Raw genomic sequence first — 24,058 nt, 5'->3', positions numbered from 1 at the left:
TCTCCTGCAGGGGGCGTGGCTCGCCCCGGGTCGCTGCAGTCGGGGACAGAAGCGTTTAGGGGGCTGTGACGGCCCGCCGGTGTGGCCATGCCTCGATATTACGAGGACAAACCTCAAGGCGGCGCGTGCGCGGGTGTGAAGGAGGACCTGGGTGCATGTTTGTTGCAGTCCGACTGTGTGCTCAAGGTAGTGCGGCCAGCGGGGATACTTTGGATGCCGCGGACACTGAAACGGGGAAGGTGACTCAGTTACTGGCTCCGGGTGCGGCTTACAGTTCCGACTTGGACATATCCACTGTCTGAACCTCGTGTCCCTCTGGTTTTATTTTCCTTCCGGTTTTAAATTGGAGATAACGACACTGCCCCGTTGGATTTTTGTAAAGATTAATTAAACCTTATCGGTTAGAGAAACATTTACTGAATGCTGCCACTCTGCTAGATTCTGAGTGGTGCCATTTCCATTTACAGAGGGCAATCAGTTGTGTGCAGATGGACATGCAGTTTCAGAAAGTTGCTATTTCAATCCTCTTCTCCTTAAGGACCAGCAGTCAAAATGAATTATGAACTATTTATTACATGATTTACTGTTTTCTTTTGCTTTTTAAAAAAGAACTATTTTCAGAAGGGTAGTTCTTTTGTAGCGTGTGAGAAAATTTCCAGATATTTATATTGTTATATGTGTCACAGGAAGGAAAATCCCCTCGGCAATGTCTGAAAGAAGGAAACTGCAAAGCTTTGAAATACTCATTTTTTGAATGTAAAAGATCAATGGTAAGGAAAGTATTTTTAAAAAGTTACAGTAAAAATTAGTTATGTGGAGTTTAAATACATGAGTGACTTGGTAATTATAAATAAGTTACAGAGACATTATTTGGTACTCCAGGGAGGTAGCATTGGTGAAAACCCATAACCAACTTTTCCGTTATTCTGCTAACCACAACTGCTGACCTTCATGAATTTCTGAAGGTATGAAAATGAAGTCTTGGTAAGTATAAAATAGTGACTCACTGTTAGTCCTCCAAGAAAGGACTAATGTCACATTTAACTAATGCAACTTCAATTGTACATGCTTGGCAAAAACCTGAAACATAATTGTGCTGGTGATTTTATTTAAATGAGTGTATAATTCAGAACAAAGATTAGATGGGAAGTTTGAGTAGTCTGTTCTCATAGTACCAAGCATCTTATCATCCTAGTGATGACTCTTATGTTTAAAGATTATTTATTAAATTTTTTGAAATGTAGCCCTTACCTTCATGTCGTGATCAGGTGAAGAAACGGCCGTATGTCCCACATTGATTGTGTTGAACTCATTAATAGAGTATATCTCTAAAATAATTCCATTAGAACTTCTAGGGAGTAATAGTGACTATGCAAATTTGCCTTATACACTGAGTGTACCTCTCACCCCCACTGTGAGACTTCATCCTGTCATCCTGTGAGTAGATCAGTGGCCCTAGAAGATTTCCAGGTGTGCCCTCTGGTATTCCAGAGAAATATGTGCCTGTTGGGGACCATAAAACCAAGTGTTTTTGGAGGTTAGATTTTTGGGGGACAGTTGTGTGGGGAATTGGCTGTAAGCAGACAGTCTGCCCAAACCCCCACCTCACTTACCTGATTAGGTTGCAAAAGGCTATTAAACTGTGGTGCTGAATTGTTTACACTACCCCTCATGTTCCCTAGAAAGACCAGAGGCAAGTTTCTTCTATCCTTTGTTTTGTGTAAAGTTAAGTTGATATGTATGGCGGGGTTTTCTGCACTTGGTAAAATTGTTGGGTTGCCTTAGAAACATGATCAAAGATCTCATTGATTTGCTAATGGCCCACTTTGCCCTATAAATAAAGCAAAATGCGGTTTGGGGGCGTGCTTTGTTCTTGCCAGCAGCAATTACAGGGCTCTCGACCCTGTATTTTCTTAATTCTGCATATTTTCTTAATTCTGCACCATTCCTACTCGGGACCTGGAATTACTAGCTGTGCTGGTTTGTGGGGTGCCCAGATATAAAAGTATATATAGTTACTCTATTATACCATTTCATTACGGAAATACTGCTCTTTTTGTTAACACATCATTATTATATTTATTAACACATCATTATATTATTTTTAGATAAATACACCCAAATAAAATGGATAGATTTCTCAAAAAGAAGTGTGATATTGAAGAATCTGATTCTAGAAGTCAGCAAAAGTTAAGTGTAAATAAAATAGGACTTGAAGGCTGACGGGCAGAATTTAATTTATAGCATTTTCCATCACTTAAAACTAAACAGTATGATTGGATTAGAAACCCATTCATGGAAGCTTCAAGAGATTTTGGTTTAACATTAACAGAAGAAGAACTGGCAGCTATATCCACTGATCATGGATTCATGATTAAACATAAGGAATTGTTTCTTGAAGCCTTTTGGATTTCTATAAAAGAAGAATATGTGGCAATATCTAAAAAAGCTTTGTACACTTTACTACAATTTTTTTTTTTTTTTACTACAATTTTCAACATCCTATTTATGTGAATTAGGATTTTCTACCCTCAACACAAGAGTAAAAAGAGAATTCTTCAATGTATTGATGAGGAAATGAAAGTTTGCCTTTCAAATATATGCCCAAACATTGAAGAAATTGCTAGGACACATCAGGCTCATGTTTCTCATAAACACAAGAATGAAAAAACTTAACACATTCATGCCAGGACCTGCTGAATATACTAAATCTTACTAAGAATGTATCTATATATATAAAAAGATAACTTTTTTGTCGTTTTTTTATTTTTAACCCCCTTTTTACGAGTTCTAAAAAGCATAACAAAAAATGTAACAAAAATGTTTTTTAATGTCAGAATAAATTTAATTTTGTCATATTTATTTTAATTACCATAAAAGCACACTTGGACTTTATATTTTTTTCTTTAATATTTGACTTTATCATAACAGTTTTCAAAAATTTGTATATAGTGCACCTACAATTATTTGTAGGATTTTAAATGCACCCGACTTCAGAATGTCTGAGAGCCACTGGAGTAGATCATTGACGGGTTCTAGTTCCCAAAGAGCTACGTGTCACCATTCTTCAGGGCTCTTTCTTTTTTTCAGTTGCTATTTAAAGATTTTAAATACATTTGAGTATTAACCCAAACAAAACTTAATTAAAAAATTGTTTAGAACATATATTGAATGTAGTTCAAAGAAAAAGATAAATGTAATTTGGATTGTACTTGAGAAGAAAATCCTTATTGTAACCTCAAGTGGAACTTTAGTTTTTTTTGTTTGTTTTGTTTTGTTTTTTTTTGTATTTTTCCGAACCTGGAAATGGGGAGGCAGTCAGACAGACTCCCGCATGCACCGGACTGGGATCCACCTGGCATGCCCACCAGGGGGCGATGCTCTGCCCATCTTGGGGCATCGCTCTGCCGCAATCAGAGCCATTCTAGTGCCTGAGGCAGAGGCCACAGAGCCATCCCCAGCACCCGGGCAAACTTTGCTCCAGTGGAGCCTTGGCTGCGGGAGGGGAAGAGAGAGACAGAGAGGAAGAAGAGGGGGAGGGGTGGAGAAGCAGATGGGTGCTTCTCCTGTGTGCCCTGGCCGGGAATCGAACCCGGGACTCCTGCACGCCAGGCTGACGCTCTACCACTGAGCAAACCAGCCAGGGCCGGAACTTTAGTTTTTAATGCTGTCTTTATATAGTTTGGGTTCCTTTTGAGTTCCTTGTGTAGTTCTGACAGTTGTCTTTTTTTTTAAAAATTCTATTATTTGTTTTCTGTTTCTCCTTTATCCTATTGTCTTTAGCTTTAATTTGTTCTTTTTCTGACACCTTAGGATAAACACTTAGCTCACTTACCTTCAGCCTTTTTTGCATATATGCATTTATATTAAATGTCAGAATAGATAAATCTATAGAAACAGAAAGTAGGTGAATGGGTGCTGGTGATGGGGAAGAGAGATTGGGAAGGAATGGGGAGTGACTTGCTGACCGGGAATGTGCTAGAACTCTTGAATTCTACATTTAAAATGAGTCAGTTGTATTGTCGGAGCAAAAACAGCACCAGGAGTCAGACCGGACCTCGCACCAGCAACCTCAGTACTTGAGTTCTAAGAAAAGACTTCAAAGCCAAAACTCAAATTATAAGAGGAAATTTAGAAAGTCACAGATATGCCTGACCTGTGGTGCCGCAGTGGATAAAGCAACGACCTGGAAATGCTGAGGTCGCTGGTTTGAAACCCTGGGCTTGCCTGGTCAAGGCACATATGGGAGTTGATGCTTCCAGCTCCTCCCCCCCTTCTCTCTGTCTTTCCTGTCTATCCCTCTCCTCTCTAAAATGATTTTTTTAAAAAAAAAAAAAAAAAAGGAAGTCACAGATATAAAAGAAATGGGCTCAGAAAGGAGTTACAGAGGCAAAAAGAAGGGCTATTGAAGCTTAGGAGGAAGAAGAGCAAGGGGACCGTGCTGGGGGGAGGGGTAGGGAGCTGCAGAGAGGGACTTGGCGTGCTCCACAGGAGGGTCTAGACAAGTTGCCTTTTTGATTTTGCTGGAAACTGGTTTACTTCTCTTGTAGTGATGCCATTTACCAATGCTGTATTTAATTATGTTGCACAAAATTTGATTAACTTCTACATTTATTTTCAGTTGGATGCCAGATCAAGATTCAGAGGAAGAAAAGGATATTGATATGCATTATTTTGAAACCAAGATGAAAACAACAAAGGATTTCTTTTGGTCATTAAAACACAGAATCCAAAATATGAAGCATACTTCTTTCTTATACCTGTTTGGTCGGACCATGGAACCCTGGAGAGTTAGGAGTTGTTCTGTTTTTGAATGTAGATAGAGTAAATGATTTTCTTGCTCTAAGTTATTTTAGAGGAAAAATTTAATTGACCTGTTATAAGTGGAGAGCATAATAAATGCGTTTTAAGAATTGTTCTAAAAGCACAGTTATTTTCAAACTTCACTCCTCAACCAAATTACACAATTGTACCTCCTTTGTGAAAATGATGAAGGCCACTGACAGGACTGTTGAAATCGCTAACATGGAACCTGGGGAGAAATTGTCAATCGGGAAAGTTTAGGATAAAACTTTCTTTTATTCAGTCTGACCTCTTTAATTCTAAAATAAATTGTTTGATTTCTTAGAAAATTGCTTCATTTCACTGATTTGCTGAAGTAACAGCCTCAAAACCTTAATATCGTAGCCGAGGCCTAGCTGCATACACACAGCCTCAGATTCTGTTCCCAGAGCTCTTGCCTCCATCTCTTGACTGCTTTTCTGTTTCCTGACTTCATTTTCAGGCTGGCCCTCTCTACCTAAGGGAAAAGAGGCCATTGTCAGCTGGAAGCACACATCCTCAGATCCATGATCCAAAAGGAAGAGAGGACCTCCTTTTCTAGCAGCCACTAGTCAAATTCTGCAAAAGGACTATATTGTCTTGCCTGTATCACCTGCCCTTGAATTAGACCAGTCCCCATGGAAAAAGGATAGGGTCATGACCTTGGCCAGGCCTGGTCTCATCAGTCCTGGAAGAATCACATGGGATGAGGGATGGGCCCCATCCCAAAAGGAAAGGGGGATTTAGCACAAACTGAAGAACATGTTCACTATGGAAAGCAAGAGTGAAAAACATGATGAAATGCTTGAAAAAGTTTAGAGTCACAGTAATTTTACTCTGACCATTTAATACAGTACGGAAGTGAATATGCATCCAAGTTTTCCATTTTATTTCTGGTTTTAAAAAACACTGAAGAACCACAGGTGCTTCAAAATATCCAAACGTTATCAGAGTTAAAGCACTCCAGGTATTTTGTGACTTCCTTTTTAAATGTTCACCCACCATTGTGAGAATTCCACACCGGCACTAGTCCTGCTTGCAGAATCCCAGAGGTCTGTGTGTGTACTGCTATTCACCGAAAAGGGAAAATGATGGATTTTTCCAAAATTGTATAACCAAGTGCTACAACTTTTATTAAAAGGAACTTTGCTAAAATTATGTTACAGAACCCTATCTTTTAATAATAGCTTTTTGAAAGCTTCATTTGGAGTAATTCACATACTATAAAATTTACTCTTGAAATGTATACAATTCAGTTTTGTTTTGATTTTTTTCAGTTGCAGAGTAGCACAGCCATTACCACTAATTCCAGAACACTTCCATCCCCTAAAGAGAAACCCCATACCAGTAAACAGTTCCTCGCCATTTCCCGCTTTCCCACTCCCAGCAGCCTTTAGTGTACTTCTTATCTGTGCATCCTTCATTCCTTTTCACCGCAGAACAACGCTCCATAGTAGACAGACCACATTTTATTTACCCATTCATCATTTGATGGACTTCGGATTGTTTGTACTTTGGGGCTATTATGAACAAGTTTAGCATAGACATATTTAATTTCTTCAGCTGGTCCTAAAAGTGTTTAATGTTTTGTTATAACGATGAGATGCTGTAGGAACTTAACTCTTGTTTATACCAGTTAGCCTATGGTAACATTGGTTTCATTATGTCATTTCAGTTCAAGTCCAAATCTATCAATGATGTCAAGTGAGGACTTCCTGTATACCTAAGAGTGATATAACTGGGTTCTGTAACTTAACATTTTGATAAACTGCCTGACTTTTCTTCCACAGTGGCTACATCAGCAGCATATGAGGATTTCCGTTACTCTACAATCTACATTATCAACAGTTATTTTTCATCTATTTGATTATATAAATTCTACTAGGTTTCAAATGGTATCTAGTTGGGATTTTGATTGGCATTTCTCTAGTGGTTAATGATGTTAAGCATGTTTTCATGTGCTTTTTGGCCACTTTTATATTTTTAGAGAAATGTCTATTCAAGTCATCTGTTTTTCAATGGAGTTTTTTTTATTGTTGAGTTGTAAGAGTTCTTTATATATTACCATTCCTTAAAGACGAATGGTAAATATTTCTCCCAATTTGTGGTTTGTCTTATTTGATGCTGTCTTTTGAAGCTGTTTTTAATTTTGATGAATTTCAATTTATCCATTTTTCTTTTGGTGTATCTCAAAACCACTCTCTGATCCAAGCTTATAGAAGTTTATTCCTATGTTTTCATCTAAGAGTTTTATAGTTTGTAGCTTATGTATAGCTCTATAATCCATTTAAAAGTAATTTCTGACATTTGTATTAGTAACTAGTTATGGTAAATAAAATACACCTAATGTAAAATTAATCACCTTAGCCAATTTTAAGTATATAGTTCAATAATGTTAAGTATAGTCACTTTGTTATGCAACCAATCTCTGGAATTTTTTTCATCTTACAAAACTGAAGCTTTATACCCATTAAACAACACCCCATCACCCGGCCCCCCAACCCCTGGCAAGCCACCATCTACTGATGTTGAGTATCATCCCATCAGTCCATGTTTTTGTTGGCTGTTTGTGAGTCTTCTTTGGAGAAATGTCTACTCAAGTGCCGTGCCCATTTTTAAATAGTGGTGTTTGCTCTTTTATTGTTGGTTCTAGGAGTTCTTTGTACAGCTAGTGCTCAACTTATGACCACGATTAGTTCTGACAGACCGGTCGTAACACGATTTGGTCGTAAGTTGAGTAGGCTATATGTACAGTACTGTGAAATGATGTTACAAAAATCTAAGTCATTTTATCATAATTTTCTTTCATTATTGTTATATATCATAATTTTCTTTGTTCATTTTATGCTATTTGTATCATCTCTACACCATTTTGTTTATTACTTTTATATTCATCAGGTTTAAGTAAAACACTGCATTACCAGTACAACTGGTTTAATATTTGCAAAGACAATTTCCCCTTGGTAGACATCTTAGGAGAGGTTTGATGAAAAATAGCCAAGACACAAAACACAAATTGCTATACCAAGTCTGGGATAACAGCTGAAATGGTGCACGTGGAGATGGTAGTGCTGCCGGAAGCTGGTCCGCACTGTTGTACGCCCAGCTGGGCAACGCTTGCGCTGCCAGATGTGGAGCAGTCGTGGCTAGCGATTGTGGTCGTAAAGTCAAATGGTCGTAAGTTGCATAGGTTAAGTCGATTAATATTTGTATAGTCTAGATATGTGAATCCTTTACCAGATATACGATTTGCAGATGTTTCCCCTCGTTTCTTTTCACTCTGTTGATTATGTGTGATGCATAGTTAAATTTTGATGTAGTCCAGTTTATCTGTTTTCACTTTTAGTACCTGTGCTTTTGGTGTCATATCCAAGAAATCATTGCCCACTCCAATAAAACCCTTCCCCTAGATTTGTTCTAGGAGTTATAGTTTTAGTTCTTCTGTCTAGGTCTTTGATCTCTTTTGTATTGATTTTTGTATATGGTGTAAGGTAAGGTCTAGTTTCATCCTTTTGCATGATTATATGGTTTTCCCAACATCACTTGTCCTTTCCTCTTTGAATGGTCTTGGCACCCTCATCAAAGATCATTTGTCTGTATATACCCAGGTTTATTTCTGTGTTATCCTGTTTATTGGTCTATATGTCTGTCTTTATACCAATGCCATGCTGTAGCTTTGTAAGAAGTTTTGTTTTTGTTTTTTACAGGGACAGAGAGAATCCAGGAGAGGGATAGGTAAGGACAGACAGACAGACAGGAACAGAGAGAGATGAGAAGCATCAATCATTAGTTTTTCATTGTGACACCTTAGTTGGTCATTGATTGCTTTCTCATATGTGCCTTGACCGCGGGCCTTCAGCAGACCGAATAACCCCTTGCTCAAGCCAAAGACCTTGGGTCCAAGCTGGTGAGCTTTTGCTCAAACCAGATTAGCCCACGCTCAAGCTAATGACCTTGGGTCTCGAACCTGGGTCCTCTGCATCCCAGTCCGATGCTCTATCCACTGCGTCACCGCCTGGTCAGGCTGTAATAAGTTTTGAAATCAGGAAGTGTGAGAACTCCAACTTTGTTATTTTTCAAGATTGTTTTTGCTATTCAGATTCTATATGAATTTTAGGATGGGTTTTTCTATTTCTGCAAAAGTCACCATTGTAATTTTGACAGGGATTACACTGAATCTGTATATCACTTAGGAGAGTGTTGGCATCTTAATATGAAGTCTTCTAATCCATTTGCAGGATGGGTCTTTCCATCTGTTGGTGTTTTCTTTCATTTCTTTCAGCAACATTTTATAATTTTCAGTGTACAAGACTTTTGCCTTCTTGGTTAGGTTTATTCCTAAGTATTTCATTCTTTTTTATGTGGTTGCAAATGGAATTTTCTTAATTTTCTTTTTAGGTTGTTTGGATGATATTTGGATGATTGGTTAACCTTTTATCATTTTATAAAATACATAGGATATTTGTATAATGTTAATAACTATAAATCTTCACGTTACTACCATGCAAGTGAACAGAACATTGAATGAACCCCCTGTAATGCCTGACTTTTCTCAGAGGCCCTCCTCCTTGCCCCACTGTTCTAGTGTTTACCACACTTAGCTCTGAAGTTTCCTTCTCCCTTGAACTTGTTGCATTTGGCTCCTTGTAATGTGTTAGAATACAGTAGTCCCCCTCATCCATGGGGGACATCGTTCCAGAACCCCCACTGGGTCCCTTCATCCCCAGATAGTACTGAACTCTAAATATACTATGTTTTCTCCTACACAGACATACCTGTGGTAAAGTTTAATTTATAAATTAGGCCAAGAGATTAACAATAATTAAAATGGGACAGTTCCAACAATATACTATAATAAAAGTTATGTGCATGTAGTCTCTCTCTCAAATACCTTATTGTACTATGTACCCTTCCTGCGGTGATGTTCTGCTGATTGTGGGTAGCTGAAACCACAGAAATTGGAACCCTGGGGGAGGGGGATTCTGCCACAGAAAAGTATGGTCTGGTACTGAAATAGCAAAGATTTTAATTGAAAAAATCCTTTACCCATTTTTTTATTCCATAAACTTCTTAAGTAGCTCCTTTGCAACAGGCATTGTACTTGCTGTTTTGAATATAAAGTAATATGCTGGGCAAAAGAAAAGGTAAGCAACATGATGGATAGAATACGCATGATATAATAGTCATATATATTCAAAATTGAATGAGAAAATATTTTTCTATAAGGCCACTCATTCTGAGGTGAGAAATCTCCATGGAGGCAAGTGTGCCTGTGAGGGCCTTAAAGGAGCAGTGGAGGCTGAGGGGTGGTGGTCCTAGCAGAGGGACATGATATGGACCATGGCTGTGAGTGTGGATGGAATCAGGGGTGGGTTGCAGTTCTTAGTGGCTGCTGGGATGTGCTGAGGAAGAAAGATGACCTCAAGGTGAAAGGGTCATCTGTCAGGAAGTCTCGGCCAGCTGGGAGAAGGGGATGCAGGAGTTTGGCTTTGACATGGTGTGTTAGACACTCAGGTAAAATGACAAGAATGTAGTTGGATATATACATGGCTCTGGATCTAGAGTCTCCGGTGACCTAGAAATTTGAGAGTCCTTAAGCCAGTAAGGGGTAATTTATTCTGTAGGAATAGATAAGACTTCAGGAAAAGCATCAAAGGAAGAAGAAAGTTATGGACAGAAACCTGGGAGGATGACAAGCAAGTCAGAGGAGGAGGGAAGACGCAGGACCACTGGAGAGTGAGGCCACAGAAGCCCAGGGAGGAGGAAGCAAGAGAGGGAGAGGTAGAGAAGCAAATGGGTGCCTCTCCTGTGTGCCCTGACCAGGAATCAAACCCAGGACATCCACACACTGGGCCAATGCTCTACCACTGAGCCAGCCAGTCAGGGCCACAATAAAGTAATTTGTAATTAAAGTATGTACATTGGTTTGTTCACATATTCAAGAGACTACAGTATGCACATACAACATCTGTATGTGCTGGGAAACCAGAAATTTTTAATGTCTCACATTATTGCAATTGTGGTGGTCTAGAGCCAAATGTGCAGTTATCTCCAAGATGTGCCTGTATGAAAAATCTAAAAATTTAAAAACATTTACACTGTCCTTTAATTGTACATTTCTACTGCCAGGAATTTATCCAAGGAAAGCCACTGGGAACATATGCCTAGTAAAAGGTGCCAGATGTTGTGCTGGTTTAATGGGTAATCAAATCATTAACGAAACATTTTAACAAGTCATACAGCATATGACTAGGCAACCCACAGAGATGATGTGACCCATGTTAATGGATGTGGGACAGTAACAACATCTAACATAAATTAATGCCAAGGCACGTCACAGCTGCCTTGTGAAGAATATACCGTTGTGTCCTTTCCACATGAGGAAGCGGAGCCTCAGAGAGGGCAAGCCACTTGCTCAGTCACCAGGCAAGAACTGGCAGTATGAGACAGGGACCCGAGTCTGTCTGAAGTGGACATCCATGTGCTTAATCCCACAGTCCTGTACCCCTTCACTTCATATTAAGTGAAAACAAGGTCATAAAACAAGTCTCTTACGGTCTGATGTGCTCAATGCAATGCCCATTAATAAGTGTCCAGTCAGATGCTGACCAGAGAACTAGTCCTCTTAATGCAACAAATGAATCAGGCAAGACCAAGTTTAATGTTCTTGTCATTTATTTGTTATTCTAAAGACTAGAGCACATTTACAGCATACATGGCTTTGAGCTAAGAATATATAAAACAGTAACCATATATATATATATATACACACACACACACACACACACACACACACTTCCCCAAACAAATAAATAGAAGTACTTTAGTGAACGAAGCTTAGCCAACACAACTGCACAGGGACAGAACTGTATTAACGTTTGTATGTTTTCAAAGAAACCCAAGGCAGTCGTGCTGCAGGTACCTGACCCCACAGCACGTCCCAGGTTTTCCGTGTGTCTTCAGGTTGTTTATTCAGTGGGCCTTCTCGGGAACACTAGACAGAACCACTATTTCATGGTAACCTGTAAGACTGCCTTCTTATGCACCTGAAAACTGAAAGCTCCTACATGTCCCAGGAGCTGCTGGCCACCACCACAATGTACCTTGCTCAGCAAGCGTGGTAAGAGTGTGTGATGCCCTGAGAGGCTGTCACATGGGAGCCCGGCTGCAAAGCTCAGAGAGAACACTGGAACCTGAATATTTTCTTCATGATTAGCTGAGTCTTAAAGTTTTACAGTGGTCTATAACATGAAGCCAAACTCAGGAAAATAATCATAAAAAGGTGCCACATGCAAAACTGCAGTTGAGTCAACATTTGCAATATTCCCTTTTGATAAATGCAGGCATTTAATGCTCTTCAGACAAAAATTCTGAAAACAATAGAGGTGACATTTAATTTAAAAAGACAAGGGAATATTTTAAAAAGTAGTGATGTTAAAATGAGAAAAGACAGAAATACAAAAGATACTAGAGAAAATATAAATTAAATGAAATGGTAGAGAGGTAAAAGCTGGTCAGGGAATGCACGAGAGAACCTGACACTGTGGCTGCCAGGAGCAGTGGGGTCTGCAGACAAGGGCTTCTCGCTGCCGCCCTCCACGCCCTCCACACCGGTTCACACTCAGCCAGTGGGGTCTTTCCTTCCCCTGAATATCGAGACAACAGGCTCTGCCTGCACACTGACTTCAGGTAGGCAGGGATCTGGAAGGCTACCCAGTGCCACCCTTTCCTACTGCTCACCACCCCTTTGTGTCCCTGCCATGGGTGGTTTTGCCTGAGCCTCAGTTCCCCAGGCCCAAGCTTGTCATATGTTTCCAAGTGGCACTGCTAAAGGAGCCCAAAGAATAATACCCAGAATTTTTGACACAGGAATTCCTTAGGGTGCACCAATCATTAGGATCAGCATCATGAATGTGCCAAATACATTTTACAGCCTTTTAAATAACATAAACATCATCATCATCATCACCAGAATTGATAAAACATATAAACTAAGAAAAAAACCTCTGCTATGTGCAGAAAAGACTCATCATCTTATAATAGATGACCAGACATCATTTTCTATGATCCCTAAGTTTTATGGCCCATTAATCCCTTTCAAAATCTCATTTTAGGAGCTAATTTCAACTTTCTCAATAGTCACCTTACATAACAGAATGAGAGGAGGAGAGTAACAATTATTGCAAACAAAAAATACTTTCATCAGACATTCAAACATGACTATACTATATTTTAAAAGACAACAAACTGGAAAAAATCACAAAAGAACATCTGTTCTGGAAAGATTTAGGCTTACTCCATCTATGCACATAAATCCCTACTGCAGCGGGAGGCATCAGCCATACCCACTCAGCATCTGGTGGAGAAGGCAACATGTATCCTGGGGCATGGTGGGACTAGGCATGGACAATAGGAGGACAGGAGGCAGCTGGTTTCCTGCTCTCAAGCAGACACCCTGTTCTATACTAATAAGAAACAGAAGTGGCCCCATTGTGTGAGTGACCTTGAATGTGTTATCTTCTAATAAAGTCTCATCTTGGGCTATTTCTCAATCTTGACTTCAACTTCTGGCTCCACCTTGCTATCAAAGACAGGATAATTCATTAGAGCCACTCTCTCGCTGCGTGAGCCAGAGTTGGCTTCTTCTACCAAAACAGGGATTAACATTTAACATAAATGGGTCTGTCCAGGATCCAACTGTTTACTATTTACTGTTTTACATTCAAATTTTTAAAAAGTAGATTGTAATGCAATGTTCAGTTGTGAGTTACTCAGTAGAAAAATAAGTGAGCAGCTGCCAAAGTGGGCATTTTAAAAAGTCTTTTAGCCTTTCAGCCCTGCCTAGTTTGATTCATAGAGGTGACTATTGTGACATCAGTGTGGGTCTAGCTGCAGGCAGTGTAAATGGGCAGCTGTTACTATCCACACTATTGAGCCAAACATTACCTCCTACTGATTCCAACGGAATAAAAAACATGCTCCATAGACTTTTTAGTGAAATATTTTTTAAAAACACAAAAGTATAACCAATCCTTCAGGTATTCTTGAAGAATTCATATATGACACTAGAGGGTACCCACATTTGTTATAGAACAGCTAATTAGAGGACACCATGTGTTCAAGTTTCAACCTTGCCGTAAGTCCCTTCAGGAGGCCTGTAATGCTTGGGGAAAGCCTTCAGCTGCAGGGAATTAAATGCATATTTGCGACTTCCAACATTCTTCATTGTATTTTCTCTTCGACAACCCTCACTGGGGAAAAAACAAGCACAAGAAATGACAGCAGTAAAAAAGGAAAAAAATAAATGACTTAAACTAAGATGAAATGAACTGATTATTTTTATAGCATTAAAAAAAAGGTTAATATAAATGGGTGCCAGACTATCTACAATACACACGTAAGACGGTGGGTTCTGAACAGGCATTAAAAGCACAGCGATGGGCACATGCTGTATGGGACTGCCAGTTTTGCATTTGCGAAAGCAGCACTGTATCTAAGTGGAAGCAAACTTCTTTTGAAGTTAATGGTTTCATGTATTTCACATGTAGGTATTTAAAGATTCTATCCCAACTAGTGGTTCAAAGGCTCTATTACTAGCCAAGTAAAAGGAAAGAGAAGCCATGGTGAGGCTTTTAAAGAGCTGCATCTTTCTATGTTAGCAACAGCTGTTAATCACCTCAGATTCAAAAGGCCGATTTTCCTTGCAGAATTCAACATGTTGACATGTAGCAAAGCCAAGTGGCTCAGAAGGCTCTCTAATAGGCTATCTCCTAAGTGAGTGCAAAGCAACCCAGTGGGCCCAGGTGATGGATGCATGATGAGTCTGCGTTGGCTAGCAAAGTTGGGGGGTCATGAAGGAGTGACCCCACCGATGTACCCTGGTGGCAGCCAGCCACCTTTTCCAGGTGGGCTGCCCTCAGTGGTCCCCTTTCAGAAGAGGGCCACTGAGCCTGTGAGAGCCCACAGGTGCCCTCCCCTAAGGAACCCACTACCGGCACCATCCTGACTGCATTTGATGGGGGTTGTCATGACAACCCAGTGTGCAAAGCAAACACAGAGCAGGATGAGGGGCAGGCAGGCCTCAGGTTCCCAAATGAGAGCATCAGGGGAATCTTCTGAAAACTGGTGCAGACATCAAATTAAACAGGCAAAGGCGGTTCTGAATAAAAATGACTTCCTATAGCATAATCTAACTGTAGTTTTACATTTTCTAAGACTAGTAATTAGATTAAATAGTTATCAAATTTAGTACAAAATCCCCTTTATGAAGTGTAAAATTTGCAGTTACCAAGAAACAGTGATTTAAAAAAATATTCCCAATCATAACAATACCATTATGTCATGCATTGAAAAAAAAATCAGTGGGAAGTGCTCAAGCCATTTAAAGCAAAAATGACATTCTCATTTTCAAAAACATGTAAAATATTTTTGGTAACACAGTAATTTATTCAAAAGATAGCATGAGTATCAGAAAAATATTCACCTGCGTGTTAAGTAATTTATTAACTCAAATATGCTTCCTTGTTGCCAAAGCCTTAGCCCTCGGTGAGATGTGTCACCTGAGCTGAGTGCCCAGGCCACACAAGGAGGGCCCTAGAGAAAATAATGATCATGTATGTCTATCATCCAATAATCAGATCATAATACAATTCCACCTAGAGCAGAAGCTCTAGGCTCTACGCACAGTCTCATTTAGTCTTTGGGAACTCACATTACCAGACTACTTCAGGCAGGGCTTCTCCACTTAACAGAATGGAGGCACTTCTTCAAAACCACCTATCACGAATAAATGCCAAACTGCTTTGAGGAGCAAAAAATAATTTGGGAATTTTGACATTATCATTTATTTACATGTTAAAGAAGCTAGTACTGGTTTAACTGGCTAAATACATTATACAATAATTTTTTTTAAAAACATCCATTTTTTAAATGAAAAATTAAAATGGAAATGCAAATGACAACTCATTTTAAGGACTCCTCTGGCTTTCCCTCTCTGGTGAGTTCTTCTACGTTAGAGCAATCTGGATGCACCAGTGTCTTAGTGACCCTGAATAGCTAGAGTGACCAGGTTTCAGTGCTCACGTCCCCTTAGAAGCAACGTGAAAGCCATCACCAAACCTCAGTGACACTCCTCTCTCTTCCTCTCCTTGTTTCATCCTGCCAAGTTCTCATTAAAGCAGAAGAGATCCTGGATATATATTTAGCCTGATTCACTGAGTGAAAAGCCTCAGTGAGATTAAAACTAAGAACAGAGGGTGGGCATACTGAGTCTCTTTTCTCAGATATTCTACAAAATAAACCACCCACAGCCTAGGCTGATGGTGTCCTTCTTTGTGCGGGCCCTCATGACTCTAGAGTTGGAATGTCCTGGCTTTGACCTAGCCCCAGAAGAGAAAAACAAAGAACCACACCCTCTGTCCCTGCTGTCCCATGTCCTCTCAGCCCAGCACCACACCCAAATGCAGCAGGAAGACCTGGCAGCACCGTGACCCACAGAGCGGCTGCTCCTCTGCCATGGCCTTCCTTTGCTGTGTGCGAGTCCTGAGTCTAAAAGAGTCCCAGACATACCCACAGGCCCCAGGAAGAGGAGGGCCTGCTGTCTGTAGGCAGAGGCATCCCCCTCCCCTGTGCATGGCCTCTGCTCAGCCTGGATGAACACAAGCACGTGTTCCCCACGTGGGGCATCAGAAACACCTTACCAGGAGCAGTGACTGGGAAGCTATGGGTGGGTACTGAGCATGCCTAGAGACTCTACTTTCTCTCCTTCAAATAAAGGAAAGAGTCTTAGAGAGTTGGTGCACGCACCACAATTTGAAGGAGAGCAGGGGTCATCATTCTTCTCAGAGAATCACAGATGGCTAGGACCTCCCCTAGTAACCAGTGTCACATTCTACAACTTGCTCCCACCAGTCGCTGAAGTTTGGAAACAGACTCCATAGTAAAGGAACAGCCCCTCACTTATCCAAGAAAGGACAGCATAAACACACTGCCCCTGTGAGGAGATGCATTCACCCACAGGTGGGATCTCTCCCCAAAGGGCAGTGTTTCAGGGATCCAGGAAAGAAGGGCTCCCTGGGCGTGTGAGGACTGTCTTCCATTTTAGAATTTTAAGTGTGAGTCTGGCATTCATCACTCACTGCTAACTGCTTCTGCGACCCCTAGAACCCAGACTCAGATCTGAGGCCAAACCAGAGAAGCCCCAGAGTAAGTGCTGAAGTCCTGGGGAGGGAGGGGAGAGGCCGGGCTCTGGGGCAGACTGGGTTTGTGTGCATGTGCAGGGCTACAGTTTCCAGGAAAGCCAGCTTCTCTAAATTCACTGCAGTTTTTCTAGACTGGTTAAAAAAACATTTTCATAAAATACAGTATATGGGGAACCAGCTGGAGGTAAAAAATGGATCACAACCTAATTTGAACTGGAGTACTTCTTATACAGGGTCTGTGGAATTTTCCCTAATTTATTCTGTTAACTTTACAGGTGTACAACTATCCTTCTGCCATGCTGAGGTGACACACACACCACTTTCCGGACATGCCCATTAACGGAAGAGCGAGGGCAGCAGAACCAGAGGCGCCCTCTCAGCGTTCCGTCAACACAAATGCCCAATGAGCAAGCCTCAATTTTTGGTCATTTTTCTTTAACATTTTATTCCCATTAACTAGATTTGATTTGCGGAGAGAAAAGATGTTTGGACTTTAATCTAAACTTGAAGATGCAATCTTTAAAATGAAAAATGCTACTTCAATAAACGTTTATAACTTCAACAGCCTTTTGTTTCTATATGCATTAATTCCTATAATTGGTTTAATGATCCTTAAAATTTTTAAAGAGTAAATCTAGTCACATGCAATATGTTACTTTATGTGCCTGACTTGGTACAATGTGCTATTGTATTCACAGCTTTTTGTGTCATCTCAAACTGGAAATGATGCACATAAGCAAGGAAATGTTATGACTCTGCCAACTGTTTGCTACTGTAACTGAAGGGACTGCGCTTTGAAAAGAAAGCAGAGTCCATGTCATAGTAAATAGGCCTACGTGGGTGAGCCGGGTATAAAGCATCTACCCCTTTCTCCTTGTTTCTCTACAAAAGGGAAGGAAAGGTTAGCAGCACATTTAAAGAATAGTATCAAATATACAAATTATTTTCAGACAGAATTCCTTTCTCTTGGAAACAGGGCACATGAGATATACAGGTAATAAATAGCTTTACATATCAGAAAATAAGAGATTTGGTACAAGTGATTCCAGGTTAGCGAAACAATGCAGTCACAGGGCACTGTAAAAACATGTTACAAGCACTGAAAACTATAGAAGTTAAACAAACAAGTCCTCCTGGTGAAGTAAAGTGGCAGGTATTTACAGTTCAGAACAACAAAACATCAAACTGTAAGGCATGAAATATTTCTTGGCAGACCACGCTGTGACACATTCCTTCTGTCCAGTTAGGTACATGGTGGCGGGACATATTCTGGCACTTTTGTTTTCCTGTGACTTATTAATTTTTCATAACGATAGTCATTTGCAACGCAATTTGGTCACCAGGTATGCTATGCTGAGAAAGAGCCACACAATCAGTAAATTGGGGCTCAGAGCTAATAAAGGGATGGAACAGAGCAGGCTGGGGTCTAGTCTCAAGTCTCGGATGGGCACCAGGCCGCTCAAGTTCTTCTGGGTGACTACCTCCCGTGTTCCAATGCTGTGAAAAGGAAAAAGTTTGGGAGAAAGGCAAAGAAAAGAGGAAAGGAAATAAAAAAAAGAGACACATGCAATAGATTTTTATCAAAATTATGGAAAAAAGGGAACAAAAGATAAAATTGAAAAGAAGGTGAAAAAAGGCACAAAAGAAAGAAAAGATGAGATGCAGGAAAGGATGTGAAAGGAATACCAAACAAACCAGCAGTTACAAGGTGGAGGAGAGAAAAAGAGGTAAAAATAAGAAAAAAGTACTGAAGTCCGCTAAAAACACACACACACAGGCTGACCGAATGGTGGTCCGTGTTCACGCTCTCGCTGCCCGGCACACAGCATGCTGCCTGCCATGCGCTCACATGCTGCGAAGACACGACCTCACACAGCAAGCTGAACATGAAGAACCATTAGAGTTTGGCCTTCTCACAGGTGCCAGAGCGGCTGGGCCACATGCGGCTGAAGCTGCCTCTTGACGCACCATTCAAACAAAGACCTTTACCTCAAGCATCAACCCAAGGCAGAGTCCTCACCAGACCTGCCTGGGCCTTCAGGCTAAGCAGTGGCTAAGGAGGTGGCTCCAGCTTTTCAAGTTATTGTCCCCAACAATGGCATCTAACCAAGCTCCATTGAGAATTTGAGCTCCCCGCTCTGGTGCTCCAGAAGAGATGTCCAGAGGCGAGACATCCGGAGGCAAGATGACAGCCAGACCAAAGGACTCTACAACCATATCCTCTATACATGGCCACCAAGGTAGTGATGATGACACACAGAGGTGCTGAGACACAGCAGTGGCCCATGAGGACCTAGTGGGAAAGGACAGGCCAGAGGTCTTCCCAGGGTTTCCCAGACAGAGTGGGAAGCCTTGGGCTGGCCCTGCTGGCATGTGCTGCTGACTTGAGTGACTGTCACATTTCAGGCCAGAGCCAGCTAAAGGCATTGCTGTGGCTACCGAGGAAGGCCCACTCTGAGGAAGACTCCACTGCCTGGAGACAGAGGGGACAACCAGCAGTGAACCAGAATCAGCTCAGACAGTTCGGAAGAGCTATATGTACACATCTCTTCCCAACTCCGTGTCCATGGTGTCCCACTGGTAGCTTGACGTAGGACCTATGCCCTAGTGAAAGGATTTGTGTCAAACAAATTGGCAAACACTACAGATCAGGGCATTTTTGTTGTTGTTTGAGAGAGCTGGTTGTTCAACATCTGCTGGCACAGCCTTCCCTGCCACTGCTCACCCTGGGCCCCCAGGTGAAGGACAGCTGGAGCCTCAGCTGTGCCCCTAAGAGCACTCTCTTCTCAGTACCCTTACAGCCTGGCCAGCACGCTGTACAGCCCCATCTGGTCAGACACAAGCAAGAAACCAAGACAACCAAAACACACTCCTTCCCTCAGGCCTGGCCGCCCTCCTGCTGCCTCCTTTGGGCTCTCAGCTGAACCGCAGGCCCTGCCATCACTGGAGCCGGAACCCTAGCTCGTGCCCCAGCCCCTTGGGCTTGTAGTCTATCAACACACATCTTCACCACACGGGATAATCCAGAAAACACAGCATCACCTTAAAGCAAACGCCTGTGGACAGAGCTGGAGACACTGTCACAAGGTCAGGTGGACAGGCAGCGGTCAGCACCGTGCCCTAGGCTGGTGCTATGAGGATTCTGAGGGTGGGCAGAGGTGAAAGGGGATTGAGCTTTTTGCTTTTATATAACTCCTTAAATGATTATTATGGTAATACATGTTCACTGTAGAGATGTTACAAAAATATAAATAAGAAAATTTAAAAAAGACAAATGTTTATCATTGGACGTGGGTGGGGTTTCATTGGAACGATACCTGTTCCTTCCCTGCTCAGAACTGGGCAGCCTCACCTGTAAGGTGAGAAAGAGCACCGACTATACGAGGCAGAGCACTCAGACGGTGACAGAAATGGTAACACCCAGATGGTGAATAAGCAGACACTCATTGGGAGACACAGGGAGGGAGTGGGATAGTATGGCACAGTCTGTCAATTTGGTTTAAAAACCTTACAAAGGTGTATACTTTTTAACCAATGGTGAAATGTGGCTAGGAGAACACATAAGGATACTCACTGTGCCATTTAAAGTGCTCAACACCATACACAGCTTAAATAGTCATGAACACTAATTGGATAAACTATGCTGTGCTAAAAATAATTAGCTATATTTATTACCTGAAAGATGCTTACAAGACAGTTAAATATAGAAAGCAGACTAAAACAATAGGCAGAATCTCACATATAACTGTATTTGTGAATGTGTGTGTTTTGTGTTCTGTACTATTCAGGAACTGGTGAACCAATGTGTGGATAAACCACAGTCACACCCTTTGTATGCATGTATGTATGTATGCATGTTGAAGGAGTGTATATCAAATGCTAGCACTGTTACCTGTTAATAGCAGGAATATGGAGAATTTTTTTGTGGTTGTGTGTGTGTGTGTGTGCTTGTGCAAGCTGTATTTTCTAATCTTCCTACAAAGACTATCAATTAATTATGTAATGAAAAGTAGAAAGTGGACCCTAGCCAGCTTGCTCAGTGAATAGAGTATCAGCTCAGCTTATGGATGTCCCAGGTTTGATTCCTGACACAGGAGAAGCAACCATCTGCTTCTTTTCCCTTCCTCTCCCCCTTTTCTCCCTCTTCCCTTCCTGCAACTGATTGGTTCAAATGTTGGCCCCAGGTGCTGAGGATGGCTCAGTTAGCCTGAGCACATCAGCCTCAGGCACTAAAAATTGCTTGACTGATTCGAGCTTTGGCCCCAGACAGGGACTGCCAGGTAGATCCCAAAAGGGGCACATGTGGGAGTCTAACTCTCCCCTCCTCTCACTTGAAAAAAAAAGTAGAAAGCGCTTTGTGTGTTGCACACTATGATACTAATCTGTACATATGTGGGCACCGCCCATAACCCCACAGCAGGCCATAGGCAAGGCAGTCCGTCTTGCTAAAGAGCCACTTACTCCCTAGTGTCCGGAGATCCTTGTGCTCAGATGAGACAGAGGAATTCCTGTCTTCACTGAATCTGTTCCAGAAGCCAAGACTGGACAGAGGTCTACACTTTACAGCTGGCTCGGCGCCTGCTCTACTGAATGGTGTGTGTTACATGGCGACTCTGTGCATGTATGATGCCCGTAAGGTCCTATCCCCAGCAGTCTGCTGAGCTTCTGTAGACCCAGGCCTATAGCTTCCTCCATGGAGTTAATCCATTCACACTGGGGTTACTCTTTTCCTGCTTCTTCTGTTTCCCCAGCATTACTGATTTTTCCCAAAGAACCCTGTGCTCTTACGATGTGTGTGGAGTAGGACAGCTTCAGTTTTGTCATTTGTGTATCCAGTGATGTTTCAGCCTTAATTGGCTCTCCTGAATGAACCTGACCCTGACATTTGCTCTGACAACCACAGACACCCCTCTATCTTACTTGTTTCTCTGCTGGCTGAGGTATGCCTGTCACCAGAGACGTCCCTTCTACCACTTCTCAGGTAACAGGGCACAGATGTGGCTGTAAGCCCAGGACCTGCCACTCCGAGGGCACCAAGGACACTGAGCCTGAAGGGCAAGAACTCCATGAGAACAGGCCTCAGTCAGGGTGTCTAGGCAGGGGTCTCTGAGCCTCACTGCCTCTCTGAGGCTAAAGGCAGGGAGGGCGGTGACCATTCGGAAAATGTGATCTGAGCTAACAGAGAGGTTTAGATAAACCTGGAAAGACAGAACAAGGACAGAACAATTTCATTTTTACAAAATGCTCAATTATCAAGAGGCAGGAGCTCAGGCATCATTTGTGCAGTACTGTGAGAAGGTCAAATGGCGGAAACACACAGAAAGGATAAGAGAATTGAACACTTTAAAGAATTTGGTGAGAGGACAATGACACAGAACATTGGTAGGAGTGACTAGGAAACGAGACTGACAGCATTGGTGACTACAGTGAAGGGGTGGGAAGCCAGGTTTCTTATCCTTTCTTTGCTATGTGCGGTAAGGTGCTCCCCGCAGCGCTTGAAACAGGCATGGGTCAACAGCAGACAGTTTTAGTCCCGGGTTTCATTCTGCAAACACGCCTGCTGCCTCAGAATCAGAACATGGTTAGGGTGAGGTCGCCAGGGCCCGCGACAGATGGGCAGGTGCTGCCTTCACCACAGAACACTTGTCTAAAACACTTTGCTCATAAAGCAAACTGTGCCAACTGCCAGAAGAGTGGTGCGGACCTGTGCACCTGCAGACACGCTCTGCTGCTCGGGTTTGAAAGGGGACATATGAATGGTGTAAGCAGCAGATGCATGCTGACACAGGTCTGTTCTAACTCACACCCATAGCCAGGCAGGCGGCTGGGGAATGCCACGTGCCAAATGGCTGTCACAGGATGTTCTCCCACATCACTAACGCCTGAGCTCACCCCACCTACCTGCTTCAGTGCAGTCCTGCTCTAGAAGCTGCTAGCTCTTTACCCCTTGACTTAAGAGAGAACATTGTTTCAATTTAATAGTGGCAACAGTTTGACTTTGCAGACACTAGTGAACTTTCCAATGTCAAACCTGAGCATGACACTGGAGTCCAGGGGCCTTGTGCTGGGAGCTGGGGAGGCAGCAGCGGTCGGACAGCGCACTCACCTGCGCATGCACTCCAGGGCCTGGGTAAAGACCTGTGGGGCCATGCCGTGCTCGTGCTGAAGGATCAGGCACTGTTCCAGCGTCACGGACATGGCTGTGCGGTCCTTGGCGCTCTTGCAGCTGGTGAACCGGACCCCATTAAGGCGGCGGCAGACCTGCCAACAGGAAAACAGGGTGCACTTAGCAGGGGTCTCAAACTCGTGGCCCGCCGAACAATTTTGTGCGGCCCGCAGACTAATCCACGAAGTTCAAAATATTTTGGATAAAATTAAGTAAGCCCGTGGATTAGTCTGCGGGCCGCACAAAATTGTTCATGCGGCCCGCGAGTTTGAGACCCCTGACTTAGAGGTTGACTCTGCAGAATGGAGACGCCCTCCACACAGGACAGAGGTTCCAGAGGACCCAGTAAGGATGTGGCAACAATTCCACTGCAGGCTCAGCCATTCCCTCTGCATCTGCTCCCCAGCTCCTGCCCTGCCAGAGCTGGTGACGGAGAAACAATCATGCCCTGGGACTGCCCCCGCCACCACTCCTCCCTCACCTGCTCTCCCAGGTGGCTACTTCTCAGTCCAGGCTCCTTCCTTTCTGAGTGTGTCCCTCTTTGCTGCCTAACCTTTCCAGCTGTTCTCTTTCAAACTAGGACAACACCATCTTATTATATTCAGCTCTTTGGTGCTGGCCGCCCCTGTGAGGAGGGGAGGAGGGACAGCAAAGACCAACTCAAGGTGGTCAGAACAGCTCAAAGGATGTCCAGCCCCTGGTCAGGTCCTCAGGCCTTTCTGGAAGGCACAGAACAGATCCACTGGTCTCTACTCTCCTCTCTCACACCAATGGAAACAGTTCAGAAGATCATTTCCTGTCCTGGCCAGTTGGCTCAGTGGCTAGAGTATTGTATCAGCCTGGCATACAAACATCCCAGGTTCAACTCCTA

General features: G+C 42.4%; 2 protein-coding genes across 11 annotated transcripts in view; one reads left to right on the top strand and one right to left on the bottom strand.

The window, feature by feature from the left end:
- The first annotated feature begins 3 nt into the window (after positions 1–3).
- COA5 (cytochrome c oxidase assembly factor 5) lies at positions 4–4,924 on the top strand. Its single transcript, XM_066267799.1, has 3 exons — positions 4–186; positions 687–770; positions 4,622–4,924. Exons 1-3 carry the CDS (start codon positions 88–90, stop codon positions 4,661–4,663), a joined length of 225 nt encoding a protein of 74 aa, XP_066123896.1. The 5' UTR covers positions 4–87; the 3' UTR covers positions 4,664–4,924.
- An 8,897-nt stretch (positions 4,925–13,821) lies between these two features.
- The window catches only part of INPP4A (inositol polyphosphate-4-phosphatase type I A), a 128,971-nt gene continuing 118,734 nt past the window's right edge, over positions 13,822–24,058 (bottom strand). For 6 of the 10 annotated variants that reach the window (XM_066267796.1, XM_066267797.1, XM_066267791.1 and 3 more), the window contains 2 exons: positions 23,128–23,282; positions 13,822–14,072 (listed from right to left, as the gene is read on the bottom strand). In XM_066267796.1, coding sequence (XP_066123893.1) covers positions 13,940–14,072; positions 23,128–23,282 — 288 coding nt within the window. In that variant the 3' untranslated portion in view covers positions 13,822–13,939. The other 4 variants (XM_066267790.1, XM_066267793.1, XM_066267789.1 and 1 more) reach the window with 1 other exon arrangement.

Source organism: Saccopteryx bilineata, chromosome 3, assembly GCF_036850765.1.
Source record: "Saccopteryx bilineata isolate mSacBil1 chromosome 3, mSacBil1_pri_phased_curated, whole genome shotgun sequence".
NCBI lineage: Eukaryota > Metazoa > Chordata > Mammalia > Chiroptera > Emballonuridae > Saccopteryx > Saccopteryx bilineata.
Note: the sequence above shows the minus strand (reverse complement) of the source record. Positions and strands in the feature narration are given on the sequence as shown.